Source organism: Dunckerocampus dactyliophorus, chromosome 10 (assembly GCF_027744805.1).
Source record: "Dunckerocampus dactyliophorus isolate RoL2022-P2 chromosome 10, RoL_Ddac_1.1, whole genome shotgun sequence".
Taxonomy (NCBI): domain Eukaryota; kingdom Metazoa; phylum Chordata; class Actinopteri; order Syngnathiformes; family Syngnathidae; genus Dunckerocampus; species Dunckerocampus dactyliophorus.
Window position 1 is genome coordinate 26,480,085 of NC_072828.1, and position 22,493 is coordinate 26,502,577.

Consider the following 22,493-nt stretch of genomic DNA (forward strand, 5'->3'; position numbering starts at 1 on the left):
CCGCACCACCTTTTGAGAAGCACTTAGTTAGCCTAACATGCATGTCTTTGGAATGTGGGAGAAAGCCAGCCACCTACAAAATATACTTCGCTTAAATGAAAGCCTCTTGTTTAGCTTATTTAAAACTTCACCTGTTTGTTGTCATAAACTGTATGATATGTTATGGTTATTGGTGCTGCGGCTGACTGATGCACTGAAATTCAATTTTGTGATTAGGGCCGCAACTAACGATTAATCTGATGCTTGTTGTTTCGATTAATCAAGTAATCAGCCCTAGCAAGTCAATATGAAGCAAACACAAACAGTTAGTGATTAGAAAAGAGGCAAACATGTTGATCACTGTTTTCCAAGTCAAAGCTGCTGTGTGTGAATATCTTGTTTTTGCCTAAAACACTAGGACAATAGGTCTGCTTTCACGTACGACTGAGGAAATTAAAAAATATTCACATTTGAAGGGCTGAAATCAAAGGATATTAAAAAAAAATTTAATAAAAAAAAACTAACCTAATTAATTGAATGCCAAAATAGTTGTTGATTAATGGGATAAAGGATGAATCATCAATTCATCGATTAATTGCTGCAGCTCTATTTGTGACACAGGCCTAGCAGCTCATGTGTCATTTCCCTAGAATACAACATAATAATATAATAATAAATGTCAGCTGTCATTTAGTTGTGCAAAATGTAAAAATATGTTGAATGCTTGGAGCAATGCTAAATTTGGACTAGGTGGCAACCCAGTAAAAAAACAATCCCATGTAATAACAGACTGCCAAGATTTTCTCCTTTATTGCATCTGTCTAAACACTTAGGAAATTCCCAGCTGAGAGACACTAACAAACCAATACACACAAACAAACCGCGTTATCAGTTCCAGCTACGGTTCTTCCGGCTGCTGCCACAACAAATGACCAGCTTCAGGCAAGACCAATCAGAACGTGGTTCTATTCCTGAGAGACCTTTCCCTTCTCCTATCTCATGTCCTCTCTGGAGCAGACTCTGGATATTGATTTAAACCTGCTGCGGTCTGAGGACATTAAATGTCAACAAGGAGAACCGATCTGGTTTACTATACCACAGACCTGTAGCCCTTAATTATATTGAGGGCCACAGGGGCATTGTGTAGGAGCAAAAGCAAAATAATATATTCACAGCCATGTCGTTGAGGTGGTGGAAACCAAAATATTAGAAACGCCTCTGAGTATGATGATTTCAGTGATATATATGCAGATGGATTAGCTTTGAGTACGAGCTGCTGTGTAACAGAAAAAGAACGACGGACAAGGATCAGCTGACCATGTACAAATGTCAGATGCAAGCTAGGGGGTGGAAGAACAGCCTCAGTATCTGGATGGACACTCACCACCCACAGAAATGGCTCTGCCATTTGTAATAAGGACTCTTCCTCTCCGATATGCATTGACATATTGCGATGTAACCTTTAGATTAGCTCATTACATACTGTATGCTTCCTTCCAGCCAAATAGTCTACCATGACTTACTCTGGATCCCTTTGCTTTGATCACCCCATATTTTCTACCATTTTCACATCCTGTAAGTGTCATGGCAAAGTGTCCAAATACTTTTGTCCATACAATGTACAGCAGTTGACCTCACAGGACGGTATGCCCTTCAAACTCAGTGACTTCTAAGCTGCAAACTTTGCTGATTACAGTGTCCTGTCTAGTAAGAAAAAACAACCAAGGATTTCCACTGGGAAAATGAACCAACTGAACCATGCAGCAAAATACCGCACTGCAGTCCCCTGGACCTCCTTTGGCCAGAAAACACAGAGAATCGAAGAGGACGTACAGTAAAATTGAAAAGCAGTCTGCTGGTTTTGGTATCACAGCCCTCTCATCCGGCCAGCAGGCACCATGCCTGGATGAGAGGTTTAAAATTAGGATCTGCCGAGCTTCCGGTAACCTCACACTCACTCAGCCGGACACGGAAAAGCACTCAGCTGCCCCCAACTCTCATTGCTAATGAGGGTCACAATAAGTACATGTTTTAGTGAGACAAGACGATGCATGAGACGGGGTCCGCGAGAACGAGACAAGACGAGATTAGTACAATGTACAAAGAAGAACAAAGTAGTACAAAGAAAAATATGACTGGACAAACAAACTTTTTTATTTAACCACGCCACAAAACAATGCAGGTGCATTATGAAAATGTCCCACAAATTGATGCTAAACAATATTGTTGTCCAACATTTTTTGAGAGCAAATGAACCAATAATGTTAAGATAACATATCAATCATAATAATCATAATAATAATGCAATATTTCCTTTAATATGTCATCTTTCACGCTGTACAGGTATGGAATTGCCGTTTGTGACGTGTTTTGTCACAGCCAACTCGTACCATCCAACATTTGCAGAATTTCTTGAAATGCTGGCTTTTTAACTGTGTTAAAGAATAGCATTTTTTCCCAGATGGGAAAACTGGGTTGGGTGGACATGTCTGACGTGGGCATGATCGTTTTGTTGTCTTTTATGTTGCTACCACTTTCAAATAAATTTGGCATACTGGCTCATTCGTGTTGATGGGCTCACCTTGCTCATTACTAATATTCCCACACGAAGGCTGTGCCAAAGAGGGCTCACTCTGTTTGCCGTTGTTCTATGAAGTGTCTAGGTGCTGAACCAATGCACAGAGTGAATCCTGTTGCTGCCTGTTTGGAGGCGGGGTACGAGGAAAACAGACACACATGCACATGGAAATACAGTATATGGATGCTGGCAAAATGATTTAAGTTTGTTTTTTTTCAGTGCTTTCTCTGAACAAGAAATCTTGCTTTAATATTGTGAGATCTTGTGACACTCATAGTATTTTCTGACACTTCAATAACCTGTAGCACTTACTGGGGTAGCACAATAACTGAGAATATTTCATTGAGCCCCTGCGGTTTTGTGAAAACTACTTTTAGCTGCATAGCATAAATATTTTAGATAAAAAGTTCCAACACTTGACTATGCGCTACCTGCAGAGCACAGTCTGGATAAAACATATGTCCTAGTCCACCAAGGGCCAATAAAAAAAAGAGCTGTGTGCCTTCATTTTTAACATTTCTATTTCTTCCTTTCATGAACACAAACATAAGCTATATAGTGTCATTTTTTAAAGTCGTATTTACTTATCGATATGGTTATATCAATGAGTTTATATGTATATATATTTATAAAATATATTTATTATTCATATATTTTTCCAGCTCCTTCATTTCTTTTCACACAGAAAGCGAACAAAATTTATTGACCACATCATAATTATTCATTTCTTAATTATTATTTTTCTAAATGTAAATGTATTTTATTTTATTGATTATTATTTGTAATTATTTTGATACTTATCGCTTACAGCTAATAAAACCCCCAAATTCAGTATCACATCAAATTTAAAAAGCTAAACTATTGGTTTGCAGTCTAATCAGCAAAATAAATGCAAAAACCTCTTGAACATTTAATTGGTTTCTTAGTGTAAACTGAACTCTTGAAATGTAATAACTCTTCCACAATAAGTGTGCTAGTCCCACTAATAGCTTTTTTCACCTTAAAAATTAAGCTAGGTGAGGAGAATAAGAATTTTAGCAGCCTACAAATTCATTCAGTGCTGTTTTATTAGCAAAAATCTCTGAGATTAACTATTTGGTCTAAATATAAACGTGCCCATGTGTCCCTGTTTAAAGAGGACATACTGTACTACAGTTCCTTTAACAGTCTGCCCAACTCTGAGCTTTGGATACACAAACTGTGTGGTCTGGAATTGGCCCCGGGATGGGAGCTTTTAAGCGGTATAGCTTCCTCCTCAATGTGCTGCAAAACCAACCCTGCAATTTAGATAGGAACCTCCAAGCTAAACATAGTCGAGCGGATAACTGTTACTAGTCTGTGTCTGAAATCATACCTGGGCTCCAAATAAACAACTGCCTTAGTTTGGTGGCACCAATGTGAACATGAATGTAGTCCTGCTTATCACAAACTCACACCTCCACTTAATGACGTCCTCGAAGCAGTTTGCCACCTAGTATTGTTTCCTGGCACGGAGTTTTTCCATTGACTCACGCTTGCTACATTATGTTTAAGCCACAGTGCCTCTGTGAACAGTTAACATAACAAGTAATAGGGTAAGACAGCAAGATAACCTTGAGAGACAATTCACAGTATGGCCTCCACTAGTATTACTTGATTACTGCTGCATGTATGAATGATAACATTAATATTACAGGACTACCTTATGTTCGATGCAGTGACTTTCGTCCAATAAAATGCGCTTAGAGCGATGCAACAACCCCCTCACATTAATCTATGGCTCTGAGTATGTCTGACAGCAATTGAAGAGCAATAATAATCAATTAGTTGGTTAATTGTGTGAAACTGATTGTTGATTTGAGTCCAATGTGGTGCAAAAAAAGAAACAAATAAACAAACAAAAGATGATTTTATAGTTAATTTTGAAAGTCAATAGAGGATGCCCATCCCAAACAATAACAACAGCGACAACTGGAGGCATTAAAGATATCAGGAGGATTCATTGCAAAACACACAGGTGTGTTCTTAAGCCACCTGAGGCCAAATATGATAGAAAATGCCAAACCATAGATTTTTTTCAGCTAGTCTGGTCCCTCATCTCAGACCCAGCTGCCTTGGGAGACCCCACCTGGGGCTACTGTATTTCCTCAGAAAACAAAGCTCCTGGTTGACAAGGGCAGACAATCTGCTCCACTTTGATACAGCTGCAGTTTCAGCCCATAGCTAGATATTTTGATGGTATGCTTAATACATGTGCAGATCCAGTAGATCCCCGCTTTTTGTGGGTGGTTATATTCCAGCCACCAGCGAGTCATTGAGACGCCCATAAAAATGTCTATTTTTGACACGAACTCGGTCCTCGTAGTCCTAAAAACCATTTGCCAGCTTGACTTTGACGTTCTCCTCCAATCTGGGATCAACATTTTCAATGAGAGTGTAATTATTGGATTAGAATGAGCTCCAGGACTCTCCCCTTCTCTCTTCAATATGCCTCACACACATTTTTAAAAAGTACACCGTATAAGTAATCAGCACAAATCATGTTATGTAAGTTATGTAACATGATTGATGAACAGATGGAATCAGAGTTATATATACGTTAAATAACAATGGTGCATTCAAGGACTGCCGACAAAAGAGCAAAATCTTAACGCTTGACGAAAAACATTATCAGTGAGGTATAAAGACATAAACATGTAAGAATTGTGGGCTTTTTAACAGTAGTACACATTTGCTGAACATTTTACTTGTATTATCACAAATTTATGAATTATTACCAATTCATAGTGAATGAGATGTCGGCTTATTTTTGGAGAAAAAAATCATTTTTTTGGCAAAACAAAATCGTGAATGTGTGGGGATCCGCTGTATGTAAAATAACAGCTCTTTTGTCCTTGTTATGAAACAATGGCAGTCCAACTGTGGCCAGCAGAGAAATCATGTAACGTCCACACATCCATACTGTGCCGTCTTGGAGTGGCCGCTGGCACTGAGCACAACATGCTGGCTGTGACTTCACTGAGGCTGACGAGAACAGAGCGTACTTGGCCCGCCTTCCCTTCTACCCTGCTGCTTCCACTCGTCTCTTGGGCGTAAGAACAATTGCAGAGGAAAATAATAAGGGCAGTGGACATCAGTTGAATGTTGAGATAAATATTGAGGGATACGACATCTCAGAAATTCTGGTTTGGCTGCATTTATTGTTTGTAGAAGTCCTGCATGTCAGAATTCTTTGCCTAGAAGCTTGTGGTTCCAGCCCCCATCATACACACAATGAACATATGACATATGCAAGAGTAAGCCACCTACACACACACACACGAAGTACACCCTGCATGCTGGAGTGTAACCATGGAAACAGAGTGCCTTCCCACTAGTGTGATGGAAGCAGATGGAGTGTTCACCCCGTCATCTAAGATAAAATACATGATATGTCAAAGTGAACTGAATTGACATGTTTTATCAATATTCATCAGCAGAAAAAAACATCATAAATCATAGTCAATATATGTGGAGTGGTGTGAAAAAGTGTTTGCCCCCCTGTGTTTGCAGTTTTTAAATGAAAGGTTTTTATTATTAAAGGAGAAAACAAATTCTAAGCTACATGGCACTGTGTGAAAAAGTGATTTCCCTCCCCGTTAAAACATAACTTAACTCAGATTAATTGAGATCAATCAGTGTAGAAAAGGTTATAAAGCCATTTGTAAAGCTTTGGGACTCCAGCCAACCGCAGTGAGAGCCATTATCCGCCAAAACATGGCCAGTGACTTCTAAGCTGCAAAATGGCCAAAACATGGAACAGTGGTGAACCTTCCCAGGAGTGGCTGGCCAACCAAAATGACCCCAAGAGTGCAGCGAAGACTCATCCAAGAGGTCACAAAAGACCCCACAACAACATCCAAAGAACTGCAGATCTCACTTGCCTCAGTTAAGGTCAGTGTACATGACTCCACCATAAGAAGGACACTGGGCAAAAATGGCCTGCATGGCAGAGTTCCAAGACCAAAACCACTGCTGAACAAAAAGAACATTAAGGCTCCTCTCAATTTTGCCAGAAAACATCTTGATGATCCCCAAGACCTTTGGGAAAATACTCTGCGGTCTGACGAGACAAAAGTTTAACTCTTTGGAAGGTGTGTGTCCCATTACATCTAGCGTAAAAGCAACGCTGCATTTCAGAAAAAGAAAATTGTACCAAAAGTAAAATATGGTGGTGGTAGTCTGATGGTCAGAGGCTTTTTTGCTGCTTCATGACCTGGAAGACTAGCTGTGATAAATGGAACCATGAATATCAAAAAATCTTGAAGGAGAATGTCTGGCAATCTGTTCGTGACTTCAAGCTGAATTTCTGCAACAGGACGATGACCCAAAACACAATAGCAACTTCACCTCTGAATGGCTGGGGTGGCCCGACCAGATAGATTTAGGGGGCAATCATTTTTTCCACACAGGGCCATGCAGCTTTGGATTTTTTTCTCCCTGAATAATAACATGTTCCATTTAAAAACTGCATTTTGTGTTCAGTTGTGTTGTCATTGACAAATATTTAAATTTGTTTGATGATCTGAAACACTGAAGTGTGACAGTGAGAAAAAAAAGAAATCAGGAAGGGGGCATACACTTTCACACTACTGTATATGTATGTCCAGCAACATGTGCAGGAATAAATTTGATGTGATTCAAGACAATATAAGGAAATCTTAAGTATAGTGCATTGCGTCTATCCCTTCATGGCTTCAATGACAATGAAGTATTCCCAAGCAAACTGTATGTTTGACAATAAACTTGTCCGTTTAAAAGCTTCTCTGATACACAGTCGCAGGCAGTGCACACATATTGCCTATAAAGTGTGTGAAATGTGAAACCATCACCAAGACAACATCTTAATAGTAAATGTAGCGTACATCGCCTCCAGATACTATGCTGGCAACATTCATGATCAATCATAGAATAAATGCTAAAAGAAACAAGATTAAAACATTGAATAAACATGTTTTAGTTGGAAAAAGAAATCCAGAGTGTCAAATCAGATGCGATGAGTGAGGAGAGAGTGTTCAGTGCTTGTTGATTTCCAACCACATCTGTTGGGATGCCTGTGAGCGAGGCAATTAACCATTCCAGCTACTGAATGAGAGGAAGTGAGGCATTTAATATAAACCAATGCCAATGCATGAATCGGCTTATATTATATTAACCTCTCAGTAGAGATCTTGCACTTGGATGTGCAATTAAATCATTAAACACTCACACATACAAATGTAGTAGCCATTATTCATCACTGCCATCATTTGGCCTTTTTGTATTAACGTAGTTGTCTTCCCACTCACCGTTTCCACGGCAACACATTCAGACGGACTTGTATTTAAATGAAAATCTGTTAGTCATTCAGTCCACCATATTCAATATGTTTCTTCTGTAGCTTTATATTCAGCATGGAACCATATTTGGTAACTTGTGGGTGTTCAAAATGGGAGTAGTAGGAGTAGGTAGTAGTAGGAGTAGGTTTCTCATAGCCGCTCACCAGTAAAACCAAAACCGAAAAATATAGGGTGTCATACTAAAAAGGTTATCCAAATTTAATTCCCTTATGAACTGCATTGCATATGAACTGTATTAATTGTCCAGAGTTACAATTTTGAACTTCCAAGTACATTGGAACCTCGGTTAGCATGTTTTTCTGTTAATGTCAAAAATTCCCGCTAAAATCTTTGCCTCGGCCTGCATATATTTTCCGGTTAGCATACAGTATACCGTGCATCTTGTTAGCATCCCATTCGTTTTTCCTCACCTTCTTTATTAAAATGCTGGCACCTTCAATGTTCATTCATTCAAGGAATAACTCATAACAAAGCAGGAAGGTGGTGAGCGTGTGGATCTCGCTGCCACATTGAGTCTTTGGCAACAATCACGTCTTCAACCAAGGTAAAAGTGTGTTCATTTATCCCTTCCATTCATCATTTATATGTATTTTACATGCATTTTGACTTGTTTTCTGCATGTAAAATTTGAATTGTAAAACTATATTTTATTTGTTTAAATTGTTGGCTTTCTGAAACAGATTAATTGGATTTACATTATTTCTTATGGGAAAAATTGATTCAGTTAGAGTACGTTTTGGTTAGAGTCGGACCTTCTGGAACAGATTAATGACGCTAAAAAGGTTCCACTGTATCTCAATCAGTGTTCTATCAAGGGTTATATTTTCATCTGGTGAAAGAGGCTGCTGCATTCATGGGAATCTGCAACTCAGATTCTGCATGTCTCTCTCACGTGGCAAAGGAAAGGTGAGTGGGTGGAATCATGCAGTACCATACGAGCTGTGCTCAGCTAAGAAAAAACAGCAGCAGCAGCACCCCATCACTTCAAAACTGCTTCATCTAAATGTTCTTTGTCCATGCTGCTAATTTAAAGAATAGTCAAGGCAGTTTGATCATGCACACCGATGACACCACCACAGAGCTCGTAGAGTTAGGACAGTCAGTGCGCCAAGATGCTGAGAAAGCGCATACATTGTAAATGCATCTCCACCTGAGCTGTTATGGTCACGTGGAGCAAGCCATCCAAATGAGCTGCGTCTCAAAGACTCTTCATAGCAAACAATACAGTCAGTTCAAGGCTAATAATAGTGCTACTTGTAAGTCGTGTTTAATTGCTGTGATGTGCTATGCTATGCTATAAATGTAGCTGCATTGAGTGTGGCGTTCGGTGGGCAGTAGGAAAGTAAAGCGCATGAGCAACCTCCGCGTGATCAAAGAACAAGGAGGTGAGTATCGGCAATGGAATGATCACAGGTTGGGGTAGGAAGGTCCAGTGAGAAATAAATAGAAATGTCCTAGGGAAGAACTGTGATTAAAAATGTATGAAGGATGGATTCCTAGTTCCACAGCCAGAAGAAGGCATTATGAGGAAAAAATGTGGAAGTCTATAAGATCACATAAACGTTTTTTTATTTTAAAGTTCCTGTTTGATGATGATATACAGATGCATTGTGTTAGGTGACTATAACATGCCAACTACATACCTCTGACCTCAAAACACTACTTGGAAATATATCAAGGTGGTACAAAAATGATGAATTATGTTCAATAATAATGGTCAAACACCGCATACTTAAAACACTACCCTGTTCTACATTGAATGTCATTTCGCTTCATTTTCAATTAATTCAGAATATAGCCGCGACATTAGGTACGCTGTCTTCACTGTTCAAATTGCAGCAGAACTTAAATAACTTTTTAATTAGCATGGAAGTGAAATTCAAAGCCGCAAGACTCTGCAAACAGACTGCAGGCATACTGTGTGCTAATCGTTTCTAGCACACAGTCACTCGTGCTTCACTGAGGCAGTGCAGCCGCCTGTGGAGACTTACTGTAGCTGCAAACTAACGAAGATGCTTTTTTTCCTGCTTAACTGACAGGCTGCAAAGTCATCTTTATGAGGAGTGAACCACCAATTGCAGATCATGTCATATACTAGTAGGCTGTTTGTTAGGTAGGCAGGTGGGTAGGTAGTGCCAGTGGTTGGTAAGGAGGTTGGATGGATAGGTCACATGACCACTGGTCTGCAGGTAGGTGGACTTGTCATTACAGGCTGGTGTGTAGGCAGCAACACCAGTTATAACAGTACAAAAACCTGCAAAATTATGAAAAACTCTCTTACCATTTGCAGAGGTCGCTTTTGAAGGTCCCTCTCGGTGACAAGTCGATCATGGTCGGTGACATAGAGTCCTCGCTGGGCCAGAGCCTGAATGACAGCGTTGTGGCCCTGTAGAGGTTCACCATTACCACTCCTCAGGATCAAGGTGGCGGCCCGGCAGTAGAGGTCCGCGGACAGCAGAAGACTGGCCACAGGGGGTTTGAGGTGCTCCTGCTCATACTGGTCCGTATAGAAGGGCTCTTTCATGTCTGCTGGGATGCTGTCTGTTTAATGAATTGGGGGAGAGATTAATAATGCCACCAAGGATGAGACTACTTCTTTCTTTGTCTAACATCTTTGTGTTCACTTTCCCATTGCCTAAATCAGTATTCAGCTTCACTGGTTTAACAAACAAACATTTTTCCTGAGGTAATAAACACAATATGACTTTCCCAGGACGCCATTGTTCCCATACATCTCTACAAAAAAAAATATGAGCTTGGTAACAGCAGGTGCATTGCAACAATGCTTAGCATTATTGGACATTGTCCCATCGGTGTACAGATTATTGTTTTTTATTGTTCCCTGCCATGCTTTGGCAGTATCCTGGCATGGTGATGAGTGGATAAACCTGGAAGTTACTATAGCAACCACAGGAGGAGCAGAGCCCAATCGATGAATCTAGTCTGTATCTCTGCAGCATTCAGCTCCCTGGGAACACCCCGCCTCATCAAAGCGACAGGCTCTGTTTGCATGCGTGTGTGTGTGTCGTTGTGCACATGTTCATGGACATGTACATTCTAAGAAACTGCCTGTTCATCATACACTTCATTTGAGTAGCAAAATAGGGCATTACAACTACAGGAAGTGATAATGGTAGAAAATTGGGAATCTGTCATAATTGTACAGGTCAATCCTCTCAATATGGACCCTGCTTTGTGCACTGGTGAACAATGAGACGGAAAAGAGCCTTCCCCAAACTGTTACCACAAAGCTGGAAGAATACAATTGTCCAAAAGGTCTTGGTGAGACTAATAATTAAGATTCTAAGTGGTTAAAACCAACCTTGGATTGATTGATTCATTCACTTGTCTTCCTATTGTGCATGAAAGATGAATCAAAGACACTAACAATTTTGCTTGTAAGTCTGCATAAGCTTTAAAAATACTGAAAGACATCAGAACACACTCCTGATGGTTAGTCCATAGCTATGCCAATGCTAGAGAAATTAATGTCAATTTTGATTTTGTGTGGCACGTGTGGTAATGAGCAGCACCAAATGCTTTCCACTCCCCAACACAACTGACTCACTCAGAATGTCAGTCAATAAATCACCTCCCCATGACCAGTATCAATGAGGTCATCTACAGATAGACGCTATGTCAAAGCAGAAAGGCAGAGGCATCAACAGCCTCCATCTTAGTGCAGTTTGCTCCATCTTGTGATTATCTCATTGATCCAACCTAGTAAATAAATGCATAGTTCCTCTTGTGCCATACATCATCCAGAAGGAAGTCAAAGGTTGAGCCTATGCAAGCGCCATGGCATCATGTCAGAGTGATGTGAAGTGTCCCTAGAACCTCCTGACTCCTTTCAGTATTTTCTAGCATTTCATATCTGTGAATCACAGTTTCATTCATGCAGTCACTTTCCACTGCGCATTCTGTTCAGGGTTACCGGAGATTCTGAGTCTATTCCACCTGATTTTGGTAAGAGGTGGCGTGCCCTGTGGACTGCAAGATGCACCCCTGCATGGATGTAAATGAGGGAGACGCATGTGAAGCATCCAGCATAGAAGAGTGTAGGCTGAGATCTGGATGTGAGCCTGCTCTCTTGCTCACCCTCTCTGGAGGGCTATATTTTTGGAATCAGCTCATTTCATTCTCTGCTGATTGAATATTCACTGAGGATCTGCAAGGGATTTCATGTTTGCAGGGCTTTTACAACACACCGCCAATGGAAGACAGCACATTCTTCTAATAAAGAAGAATGTATTAGTGATCTCAGAGCCTAGGATTCTAAAGTATAACGGGACACTGGAATATATATGCAGTATTAGTGGGGATAATAACAATGAGGATTTGTTATTTTTGAGCCATTTTTTTCATCACGTTCATTGCAAAAATACCAACACTTTTATTAAATATTTATTCATAATAATAGTGATCATTCTTCAATTAAAACACATTTTCCCTGGTTCGTAATATATTGCAGGCTGCTCTAAAGGCCCGGAATTCAAGCCAAGAGTCCGTGGCAGTTCACATCCATTCATTTCCTATACTGCTTGTCCCAGTTAGGATAGCAGATGCGCTTATCTCAACTGACTGTGGGAAATGAACTAGAATGAATTGAAAGCTGAATAGATGAAAAGAAAGACAAAATAAACCATCAAGCCAAAAGGAAAAAAGGCATGCTCATTTACACCACAATACCTTAATGTACATAATAAAGACAAGTCAAAAGAAAAGTCCATGTGATTTCCAGAGAGCCTCGCTGGCCAGGGCAGTGGAGCCAATTCACCCTGGCTGGGCAACACCCTCGCTTGAGTACGGGGAGAATGAAGAGGAAGTGTCTATTGTCCTTCTAACTACTATGCAGGGTGAAGCCTTGCATAAAATGGCATTAGTTTGTGATACAGCTCTTTCAGTAAACTGTTTAAAAATTGTGGATATTTACAAATGAGATCGCATGTTAAAAGGGACTGTTTGCAATTGCTAGGCGGCTGCCTAGAGGGCGCTAACCCACCCTTTTCCTGCCCCGAGCATGTAAGCTACGTAACACACACACACACACAGACATTCGCTATGATAATTGTCAGCTAGTAGCAGCGATTTGACAAAGTTTAGCTGCTAACCTTAGCCATCATGAATGTATTGCCTGTCATGACAGCCTGGCAGTAAATTGTTGCAGCCGGCGGTGTTCTTACATTTTTTTTTATTAAAAAACATGTCATTTGGAGCAAGTTGCAATGTGTGATTTTTTTTTTGTCTCGCTTGTTTATGCAATGTCAAGGCGTGGAAACAAAGAAGAACATCCATGCTTCTGTTAAAACACAACCACAAAAGCTAATGGAACAATGAATTAAATGAGATGAATCCCTCTTACTGAACATTTTTAGCCAATCAGGATTACAAAGCTGAGCATCTGTACATCTGACAGCAAAACAAATGAAAAATGTCGTGAACGTGAATATCATTTACTAGCTGATGTACCCCGTATGATGATGTTGGCCTTCACTCCAAATGTGACATGCGTGTTGTGTTTTCAAGGTTACTCTTTGACACCATGACAGTGAATTTCCAATAAGACAACATATTGATCACTGTAAACAACTCAGGGAATTGCCTTTATCTCATCTCATAAAACTGTGTTCACCATTCTATTGATCTGGAATGGCCCACAAGAGACATACGAAATGAGGCTAGATGAAAACCCCCTCAAACCCACAAAGGTGTTTCATTTGTGATGCTACCTCAGGTAATCAATGACCAGTATGGTAGTATCGTTTAGGTATGCCTTATATTCTTTGTGTTTTGTTAATATTTGAATACATTGTCACATTTGTAAAACTGAAACACGATGAAATAAAAGAACACAATGATGCAGGTAGCTGTTGTACCTACCTGCCCCATACGCTTTGGACAGCAGCCATGAGAGACTGCAACAGATTTTAGCCCGGGAGAAGTCATAGTGCTCAAAGGACTTAATAGCCGGTGCCACGAAGACCTTCTTCATATTCTTCACGTCTTGAACTTCACCCATATTTCCACGCTGTCGTTTTCTTCAGCCCTTCCCAGCAGAGCAGCGCCAAAGCATCCCGTGAGTGGAATTTTGGTGGAAAACGAGCGGCTGTCAAATGAAGAATGTATGCAGTCTGGCTCCTCAACTGAAAGGCGGGTCGGTTGGAATTCTCCAGAATCTGTCGTTGACACAATGAGTCGCGGTGTTTTTCATCCATTCATCAAATGAGACGGGCTCCTTCGCACAAAGCAGCAGAGCCGCTTTCCTTGGATTTCACAGGGGAAAGTGCTCTTCAACGTGGACATTCCCATTCTTTGGGATTTGTGGAATTTGAGGGTGTTTCCTTTTGGGTTCTTGTGAGGAAAACTGTTGTAAGTCGCGTTTTACTCCTTTTTCATAGTCCTGGTGCCTTGTTGCGGTTTCTCTGCAGCGAGGAACCACTCTCCAAGACTCCAACCACGCTCTGCACCGTTTTGTGCTTACTCCGCATGCGCCAAAGACGCCTTCAGGAACAGTCTGAAAAATTAGCGGTTTCTCCCTGTGTGCAAGAACAAACCGATTACCGAGCTACAGCGTGGATCTAGCTGGTTGCACAGGCGTGAATTGGTACTCCAGTGGCATGGCATTATGAGCTTCTTCATGATTTATGACACGATGGGTCTCTGGGAAAATATTTCCATGTTTGGGCCCACTTCACGCCTACATTTTGGCAATTGTGGCCGCACCCACTCGGGCCAGGCATGCACAGCACACTTTTATGCACGTAGTCATGCACGTGCACACGCGAAATGTAGCAGAGACATAGAATGACTGAAAACACCATCCATGCATGCATCCATCCACCTTCTTCCACGGGGGCAGCAGCCCCAGACGAGAAGACCATACTTCCCTCTCCCCGGCTGCTTTACCCAGTTCCTCCCGGTGGACCCCGAGGCATTCCAGTTGAGAGACATAGTCTCTCCAACATGTCCTGGGTCTTCCCCGAGGTCTCCTAAGTTTTAGCCCCAGTGAGAAAGCTTGTTTATGTAAGTCGTCTCTTTGCAACAAAAAAATACACATTCCTTTTCTATACCCTGCATCACGGGAAACCTTTTTTTTTTGGGTCACCAACAGAAATAATGTGTACGATTACCAGCCTCGCTCCAAACGCAGTTATGATCCAAAAACAAAAACACCATAAAACAAATGCAACGAGAAAATGCTGCAAAATAAAAATGCTGCAACCACATAAATGCTGCAAGATCAAAAACAAATGCAAAAGAAAAAGGCTGAAAATGTCAAAAAAACACACACATACCCCGAAAACAACTGCACAACATTTTAGCGTCTTATTTTAGCATTTTAACATTTTTCTTGTTTTTGATCTTGCAGTGTTAAAGTGATCGCAACCGTTTTCGTTTGCAGTATTGCCCTGTTGCATTTGTTGTATAGTGTTTGTGTGTTTTGTTTTGGATTAGTTCTGTGTTTGGAGCTTTTGTATGTCGCTATTTGTTTGCTTCGGCCACCATATTTCAGGGTAAACGTATTTGATAGTATGTCCAGTGTTTAATCACAAACTTGTTTTCGCGCATAACTAAGCAGTTCATATGTGAGTGAGGACAATTCACTAAAATATAAATGTAATAACACAAGACTATATTTTAATTCTAAAAAAAGCCCCCGAAATCCATCTATGAGTGAGTGTTTCAGTCCAAAGGAGCATATAAAATGCACAATGTCGTATTTTCGTACATGCACTGTGAAGCTGCAGTGACATTTGCAAGCTACTGTACAATGCCGAGCGCTATATACTGCCACGGACTACAATTCCCAGAATACTACTGGACTATTGACTACGTCATCATTTTGCGACCGTGTTTGTTTTGAAAAGCAGGCAGATTCGTAGCGGTTTCTTTCGAATTTCTCGGATTAAACATTCGGATATCTTGTGTACGTTGCAGGTTAGTATGATTTGTATACATAATTTTGAAATAGTAACTGCTGCGTAGTTTTTGCATTTATAACTTACGCTTCTGTGATTATCGACATTGAAGACAACTATCGTCTCATATTACAAAACTTTGAAAAAACAATTGCACTAATGTATATAGTAACGTAATATACAGTAAAGCGAGCATAAAAATGATGCTTTATTGTGTGTCTCTGTCTTCCCAGATTACTAGCCCGTAAAATGTTTATGCCAAGAGCCCTTAAAGTGAAGCGCCCAGCAGCAGACTCAAACCTAACTTTGAAGAAGAGGAAAGGTCAGGTGGACGAAGATCAGGAGAATGGTGAAGGAGCTTCTAAGACACATGCTGATCAGGAGTCCAGAGACACTATCGTTGAAGACGGCACAGTAAAAGCAAGTACAGACCCCATTGCTTTCGATGAAAACCCGTTACAGGAGGAAGAAGTGGAAGATTCTTCCTCAAGTGGTGATGAAGAAGAGGAGGAACCAGTCAAATCTTTCAAGAAGAATCAGAGATGGCCACAGCCAGGAGAACCTGTCTGTGTGATGTGTGGTCGCTATGGCGAGTATATCTGTGACAGCACTGACAATGATGTTTGCAGTCTGGAATGCAAAGCCCGTCACTTGGCCCAAATGGGCTTGGGAACCGGGGCGGAAGTCTTTAACCAAAAGGACACGAATGGAGACAAACGGACTCTTCAGGCCCAACCTGCTTCAGCTTCTGTAAATACATTTGAATTGAACTATTCCTACAAGGAGGATCCATTCATATCAAGTCTAACTGATGAGCAGGTGCAGAGGATTAAAAAGGAACTGGGCATTGAAACCCAAGGAAGGGATGTAAGGAGGCCCATTGTAGAGTTTGAACACTGTGGCTTTCCGCTTACTCTTAATAGCAACTTGAAGAAGGCCAGCTACGAGGCGCCCACACCAGTACAGATGCAGATGCTGCCTGTTGGTCTGAGTGGCAGGGATGTGATCGCCAGTGCTGACACAGGCTCAGGGAAAACAATAGCCTTCCTGCTGCCAGTTATACTAAGGGCACTGAAGGTACAATCATATTTGTCAAATTATATTTATACAATATTTTGAAATGAAATGACACCTGAAAACACAAGCTAAACATTGCTTAGGTTAAATTACATTTTCAATCACTCATATTTTTAGCAAAACCACCCAGGCGTGATGCGTATGTGCCTGTTAAAAACCTGTGTGCATGTATGCTAATTAATTATTCCGCTGCATGTTCTCTTTGAGGAACAAACACAGAGTGCGCGCAGCCCTGTGGCTCTCATCCTGACCCCCACCAGGGAGCTGGCCATTCAGATAGAGAGACAGGCCAAGGAAGTGGTGATTGGCCTCCCTAACATGAGAACCGCCCTGCTGGTGGGCGGCATGCCCCTTCCGCCACAACTTCACCGCCTCAAGAGCAGCATCAAAGTAACTTTTTACAGTAATGCTTTTTTCTCAATGAAAAGGTGGCCTCGCAAAATGATGAGGTAATATGGCTATTTTGTAAATGCGTATTTATGTATGGATCACTTGTAGGTTGTCATAGCAACACCAGGGCGACTCCTTGAGATTTCCAAGCAGAAGGCTGTGCAGTTGGATAAAGTGAAGATTGTTGTGGTTGATGAGGTACGGCCATCATTAAGCTACTGTAAATAAATCAACACAATAATTGGCAGATTTCTGACCTTTAATTTATGTGTGTGTTGACATATATTCTGCAGGTTGACACTATGCTAAAGATGGGCTTCCAGCAGCAAGTACTAGAAGTTTTAGACCATGTCCCAGAACACCACCAGACCCTACTGGCGTCGGCCACCATCCCAACAGGGACAGAGGAGCTGGCATCCCGGTTGGTGCGCGACCCAGTCCGTATTGCTGTAGGAGAGAAGAACCAGCCCTGTGCCAACGTCAGACAGATCCTGCTGTGGGTGGAGGAGCCCTCCAAAAAGAAGAAGCTGTTCGAGATTCTCCACGTAGGTTCGACACTCAAGTGTAGTAGAAATGACCCTTTTTTTGTTTTGTTTTTAGCAAACATACAAGTCTAATCAATTGAAAATATGAAGCAATTGGGTGTAAATAAGTAAGTAGATGCATGGGGAAAAGAGGTATTTTCTTAACTCTCCGTAGAGGTGGGCTGGCCTTCACCTAGTCACTCATTAAGAAACCCAGTTTTGCAGCTCTGGCCTCTCCGTGCAGGAAATGGGTGGGCCCACCGTCATGGCTGCAATCCCGGAATCCCAGTAATGCTTGGGCCTTTTGCTGTACATAGTATAAGAACAGTCTACTACAGTTGTCATTTGAATACATTAGACCTTTTAGTTTGGGTTCCACATCTGTGCAAATGTGCCGTGAGGCGGTGTTGTTTTGTTAGATAAAATGTCGACAAAAGGAAGAATGCATACAATTTTTGGTGTAGATCCAGATTAAGGTATGACTCATGGTATTACATTTTCACATTTAGCTGTTGGGTGACTAGCGTATACAGAATCAACATTGCGTGCGCTGAGCTGAGCGGTTTTCATAGGAGTCAGTTTTTGACGAAAATTATTGCCAAAAATATGTCTCGGTTTTCAAACACTGTCTTGGTTATCGTATGGTCGAATAATACGGCCGACAAACTAGTCCATTTGCCCGCGGAATCGAGTGCCCAAACAAAGCATTCACGCGTTGGTGACTCAGTCTGGGTCTGGGTCTTGTAGGGTTGGGACAATATAGACCGATTCCAGCCAGGATATCCTTTAATCATCTTTATTAGGCGTGAGGGCGGTTCATTTGCCCATAGAATGATGAACAACTCCATATCTGTCTCCTTTGCGCCGTGCGCTGTCAAGGCTTTTAAGCGTGCTTCATATTTCTGAGTGTTGAGTGAACAGGCTTTCAGAAATAAATGGTATGCGGTATTTGTGGTTTTAACTCGAATTTAACTTGTAGGAATATATTAAACACATTTCTTTGGCTTTACAGGACAACAAGTTATACCATCCCCCGGTGGTGGTGTTTGTCGACTGTAAACTCGGTGCTGATCTGCTGTGTGAAGCTGTCGCCAAGGTGACGGGCCTCAATACAGTGGCAATCCACTCTGACAAGAGCCAACTGGAACGCAATGGCATCCTCAAGGTGAGGCTAGTGTCGACCAGAATACTGAATTGGACACGGTTATCCTTGGTCATTTTTCTACATCTGCTCTCTTTACTTTCAAACTTTGCTGAGAAGTTTATTTGTCCAATTAATATGTTCTAGAAATAGTAATGAGCGGTGTTTGTCCACGTCTGTCTCTGACAGAGTGTGTGGCTCCAAGAAGCACTATTGTGCACTTTATCCACTTTTTTTACATATTTTACATATACACTGTAAGTCCAATGTAATACATTCTATACCGTATAGCTGATACAATAATAATAATAATAATAATAATAATAATAATAATAATAAAAAGTTAAACCGCACAAACCTTAGCAATACTTGTATGGTTATGGTCACATCTGAACAGGCTTTTATGCTAGGTTAGCCTATTCACTGAAGAAAAACGAAATGATAAAATCTACAGCGGTCATTTCTGTAGATGACTGAGCGCCAGGCTATTTTAAGGCATGTAGTGAAGCCTGCTTTTTTACAACGCTGTCCTCCGTGAAGTGGTGAGTGTATACTGTTAATGGAGCGTGCTCGTCTAGCTAGGGCCGGGTCAGAGATGGTGTAGTGTTCCTGACAAAGGTTTTTCTTTTTCGTTTCGCAAGCAAATATGTTGATGGTAAACACATGAGGGGGATGATAGATTTAGAGCCCGACCGATGTGAGATTTTTGGGGTCAATGCCGATACCAATATTGGGGGCTGAAAAAAACCAATAACCGATGTGTCGGCTGATATTTGAAGTAAGAGCATTGATATACACAGGATATGTACCGTACATTAACAGAAATTCTTATAATTCCCAAAATACGATTCAACACAAAGAAGCAGACGAAAATAAGTAAATAATTAGTAACAATGTCAACATGAGGACATGCCTCTTTGTGATTTACTCTTAGGTGTTGCCACAGTGTTGTTTGTTTGAGACCTGGCTAACTTGCACACTGCACATGTTGCATCTAACGTAACCCCTCCACAACTTACGCTTCCCCTCTGCCTGTCGAATGAAAATATATACATTTAGTGTATTTTGCTCATTAGCCTCGAATTTGATACTATAGTTGAACATTTCAAAATAAGAACACTTGGTGCATTGGACTGAAAGTGATACTGCATAGGCTAATGTGAGGTGTTTTTCAACTAAAACATGTTGTGTTTATAAAAAAAAATAAATAACATCTTACCAGTATCAATTAGTCATATTTACTAGCTATTGAAAAGTTCCATCTGCAGCCACCGAGTATTTGCAAACAGCTGAATAACAGAAAAAAATGCCAAAGCAAACATTAAAAAGTGGGAAAAAAAGTTGACTACAAACAAAATAAGAAATAATGAAAACATGCATCACATTACGAGACTTAATACAAGGGACTAAACTACATTTTATGTTCCAATGTAGCTGCCTTCAAAACATGCAGTATATCATTATTACATTAATATATCATTATTACAACTAAACACATGACTTGGAACATTTTCAAAATGATTTGATCCACTGGGAATCCTGCATGGATGTATGAAGTGAAGTGTGCAAATCTGCATTCATCTTTATTTCATTCAAAACGCTGTATGATAGTCTTAGATAATGATGGCTGTGAATTAACAGTTGCATCTATCTTTGTTTATCTTGCAGAGATGCAACTTGCATGATGTTAAAACACTGTAATACGCTCTCTAAAACTTGTGTGGAAAAAAAAACTAGAATGTTCTCATTGACGGGCCCTGATAGCGTGGCACTGAAGTGTAGTGTTATGTTTTACAAATTCACAGCTTACCATAGTGTAAAAAAAAAACCTGCTCTTGGCACACATTATTATAAATAAAGTCCGTTTTGCATTGACTCTTATTGTCTTGTGTCTTCAGGGTCTTCTGGATGGTGTCTTTGAGGTGGTGATCAGTACAGGTGTGCTTGGTAGAGGACTGGACTTGGCAAACGTTCGACTGGTGGTTAATTTTGATATGCCAAACACCATGGATGAGTACGTCCACCAGGTTAGTGGGGTTGGACAAAAAGATTTGGATTCAGTTTTTAATCATTGCAGCGCTAAGACTTGTTATACGCACTCGTTTCGTTCTAGGTGGGAAGAGCAGGTCGTCTCGGTCACAGGGGAACAGCCATCACCTTTCTCAACAACAACAACAAACGTCTGTTCCTGGGGGTGGTCAACAGGGTCAAACCAACAGGAACCATCCTGCCTCCTCAGCTCCTCAACTCACCTCACCTCTTCGAGCAGCAGAGGAGAGAAAAGCAACAGGCGAAGCTGGGGCCTGGCGACACGCTGGTGACCAAGAATAACCTCATCGACATTATCAAGCAACATGACAGGCGTAAGAAGTAGTTTGGACAGTGATGCTGATGATAATGGCTTCTTTCCGATGCGTAAAATGTCATTGAAATGTATGTACTGTATACGGTACTGTGTCTGAATCACAATTCAGAAGACTGGAAGAAGGTGTTTTGGACAGATGAGTCCTAGTTTGAGCTCTTTTCCTGAGATTTGGGTATTTTCTGTCAATTCTGCCATGAAGTCGCTACTTCTTTTACGGTTTAGTGCTGATTAACTTGGATTAGCAGCCATACTGGCTTTCTATACCGCTTATCCCAGCTGACCACGTGAGAGGTAGTGTACACCCTGGACTGTTTGCCCGTTAATCACAGGACACATATAGACAAACAACCATTCGCACGCACATTCATGGACAATTTTGAGCCTCCAGTTAGCTCTAACATGCAAGTTTTTGGGATGTGGGAAGAAGCCGGAGTACCCGAAGAAAACAGATGGGGAGAACATGTACACTTCACACAGAGATGCCAGACGGAGAGTTCAGCCCTCAATCTCCTGACTCTGAGGCCGCCATGCCAACCACTGGGCCACCGTGAATCATCTGATTGAGTAATGTTGGTAAAACTGATAAAACTGTTCAGTTTCTTTGAAAAACAAAGACATTTTTAAGTGATCCCAAACTTTTGAGCAGTAAGCTGTAGTTTTCCTGGTAAGTGTTTGGTTTCCTTCAAAATGTATGTAGAAGCATTTGGGTCTTACAATGCAGTTAATAAGTTTCAGATATTGACTTTATTCAGACTCCTACATATTCAAAAAATCATATTATTTGACTTGTATGTAGTTGTTTGTTAAAGTCTACCTTATATATTTGATCAGCTCTTGCATCATTTTGTCAAAAGTTTACCACGCCCATACAGTATGTCTGTATAGGTTGGTAGTACGGTGCTGCCGCCTAGTGCCAGATTCTAGACATAAAGTAAAATGACGAAATGAAGCCAGCCAATCAGCTGCCGTTCTCTGTTGGGATTTGAAATTGAGGCGGGTTGAAGGCGGAAGCAATGAAAGCAACACACAGTAAACAAGAGTATCGCTGTTTTACCGAAGACGACTCTGGTTTTATTTAAATGGAGGTACTTTCTTCTTTGAATTACTGCTTGCGATTATTATTCAAGCAAACAAATTATCTTTTTTTGTAGTTTTTTTTTTAT

General features: G+C 40.9%; 2 protein-coding genes across 8 annotated transcripts in view; one reads left to right on the top strand and one right to left on the bottom strand.

Annotated features, from left to right (window-relative positions):
• camsap2a (calmodulin regulated spectrin-associated protein family, member 2a) overlaps positions 1-14,547 on the bottom strand; it is a 43,771-nt gene extending 29,224 nt beyond the window's left edge. For 2 of the 4 annotated variants that reach the window (XM_054789311.1, XM_054789310.1), the window contains exons 1-2: positions 13,795-14,547; positions 10,196-10,455 (exon numbers count right to left, since the gene is read on the bottom strand). In XM_054789311.1, the coding sequence (XP_054645286.1) occupies positions 10,196-10,455; positions 13,795-13,933 (399 nt within the window). In that variant the 5' untranslated portion in view covers positions 13,934-14,547. The remainder of the gene's footprint in view (positions 1-10,195; positions 10,456-13,794) is intronic. The other 2 variants (XM_054789313.1, XM_054789312.1) reach the window with 1 other exon arrangement.
• On the top strand, positions 13,857-22,327 carry ddx59 (DEAD (Asp-Glu-Ala-Asp) box polypeptide 59). 4 transcript variants are annotated; one of them, XM_054789317.1, is made up of 8 exons: positions 13,857-14,937; positions 16,067-16,910; positions 17,130-17,300; positions 17,409-17,498; positions 17,594-17,845; positions 18,837-18,989; positions 20,864-20,992; positions 21,079-22,327. In XM_054789317.1, exons 2-8 carry the CDS (start codon positions 16,083-16,085, stop codon positions 21,337-21,339), a joined length of 1,884 nt encoding a protein of 627 aa, XP_054645292.1. In that variant the 5' UTR covers positions 13,857-14,937; positions 16,067-16,082; the 3' UTR covers positions 21,340-22,327. The 4 variants fall into 4 exon arrangements, with proteins under 4 accessions (XP_054645292.1, XP_054645289.1, XP_054645290.1 ...); XM_054789314.1 differs by having other exon boundaries at positions 17,118-17,300; positions 21,079-22,319; XM_054789315.1 differs by lacking the exon at positions 13,857-14,937 and adding an exon at positions 15,754-15,852 and having other exon boundaries at positions 17,118-17,300; positions 21,079-22,313.
• Positions 22,328-22,493: the final 166 nt, after the last annotated feature.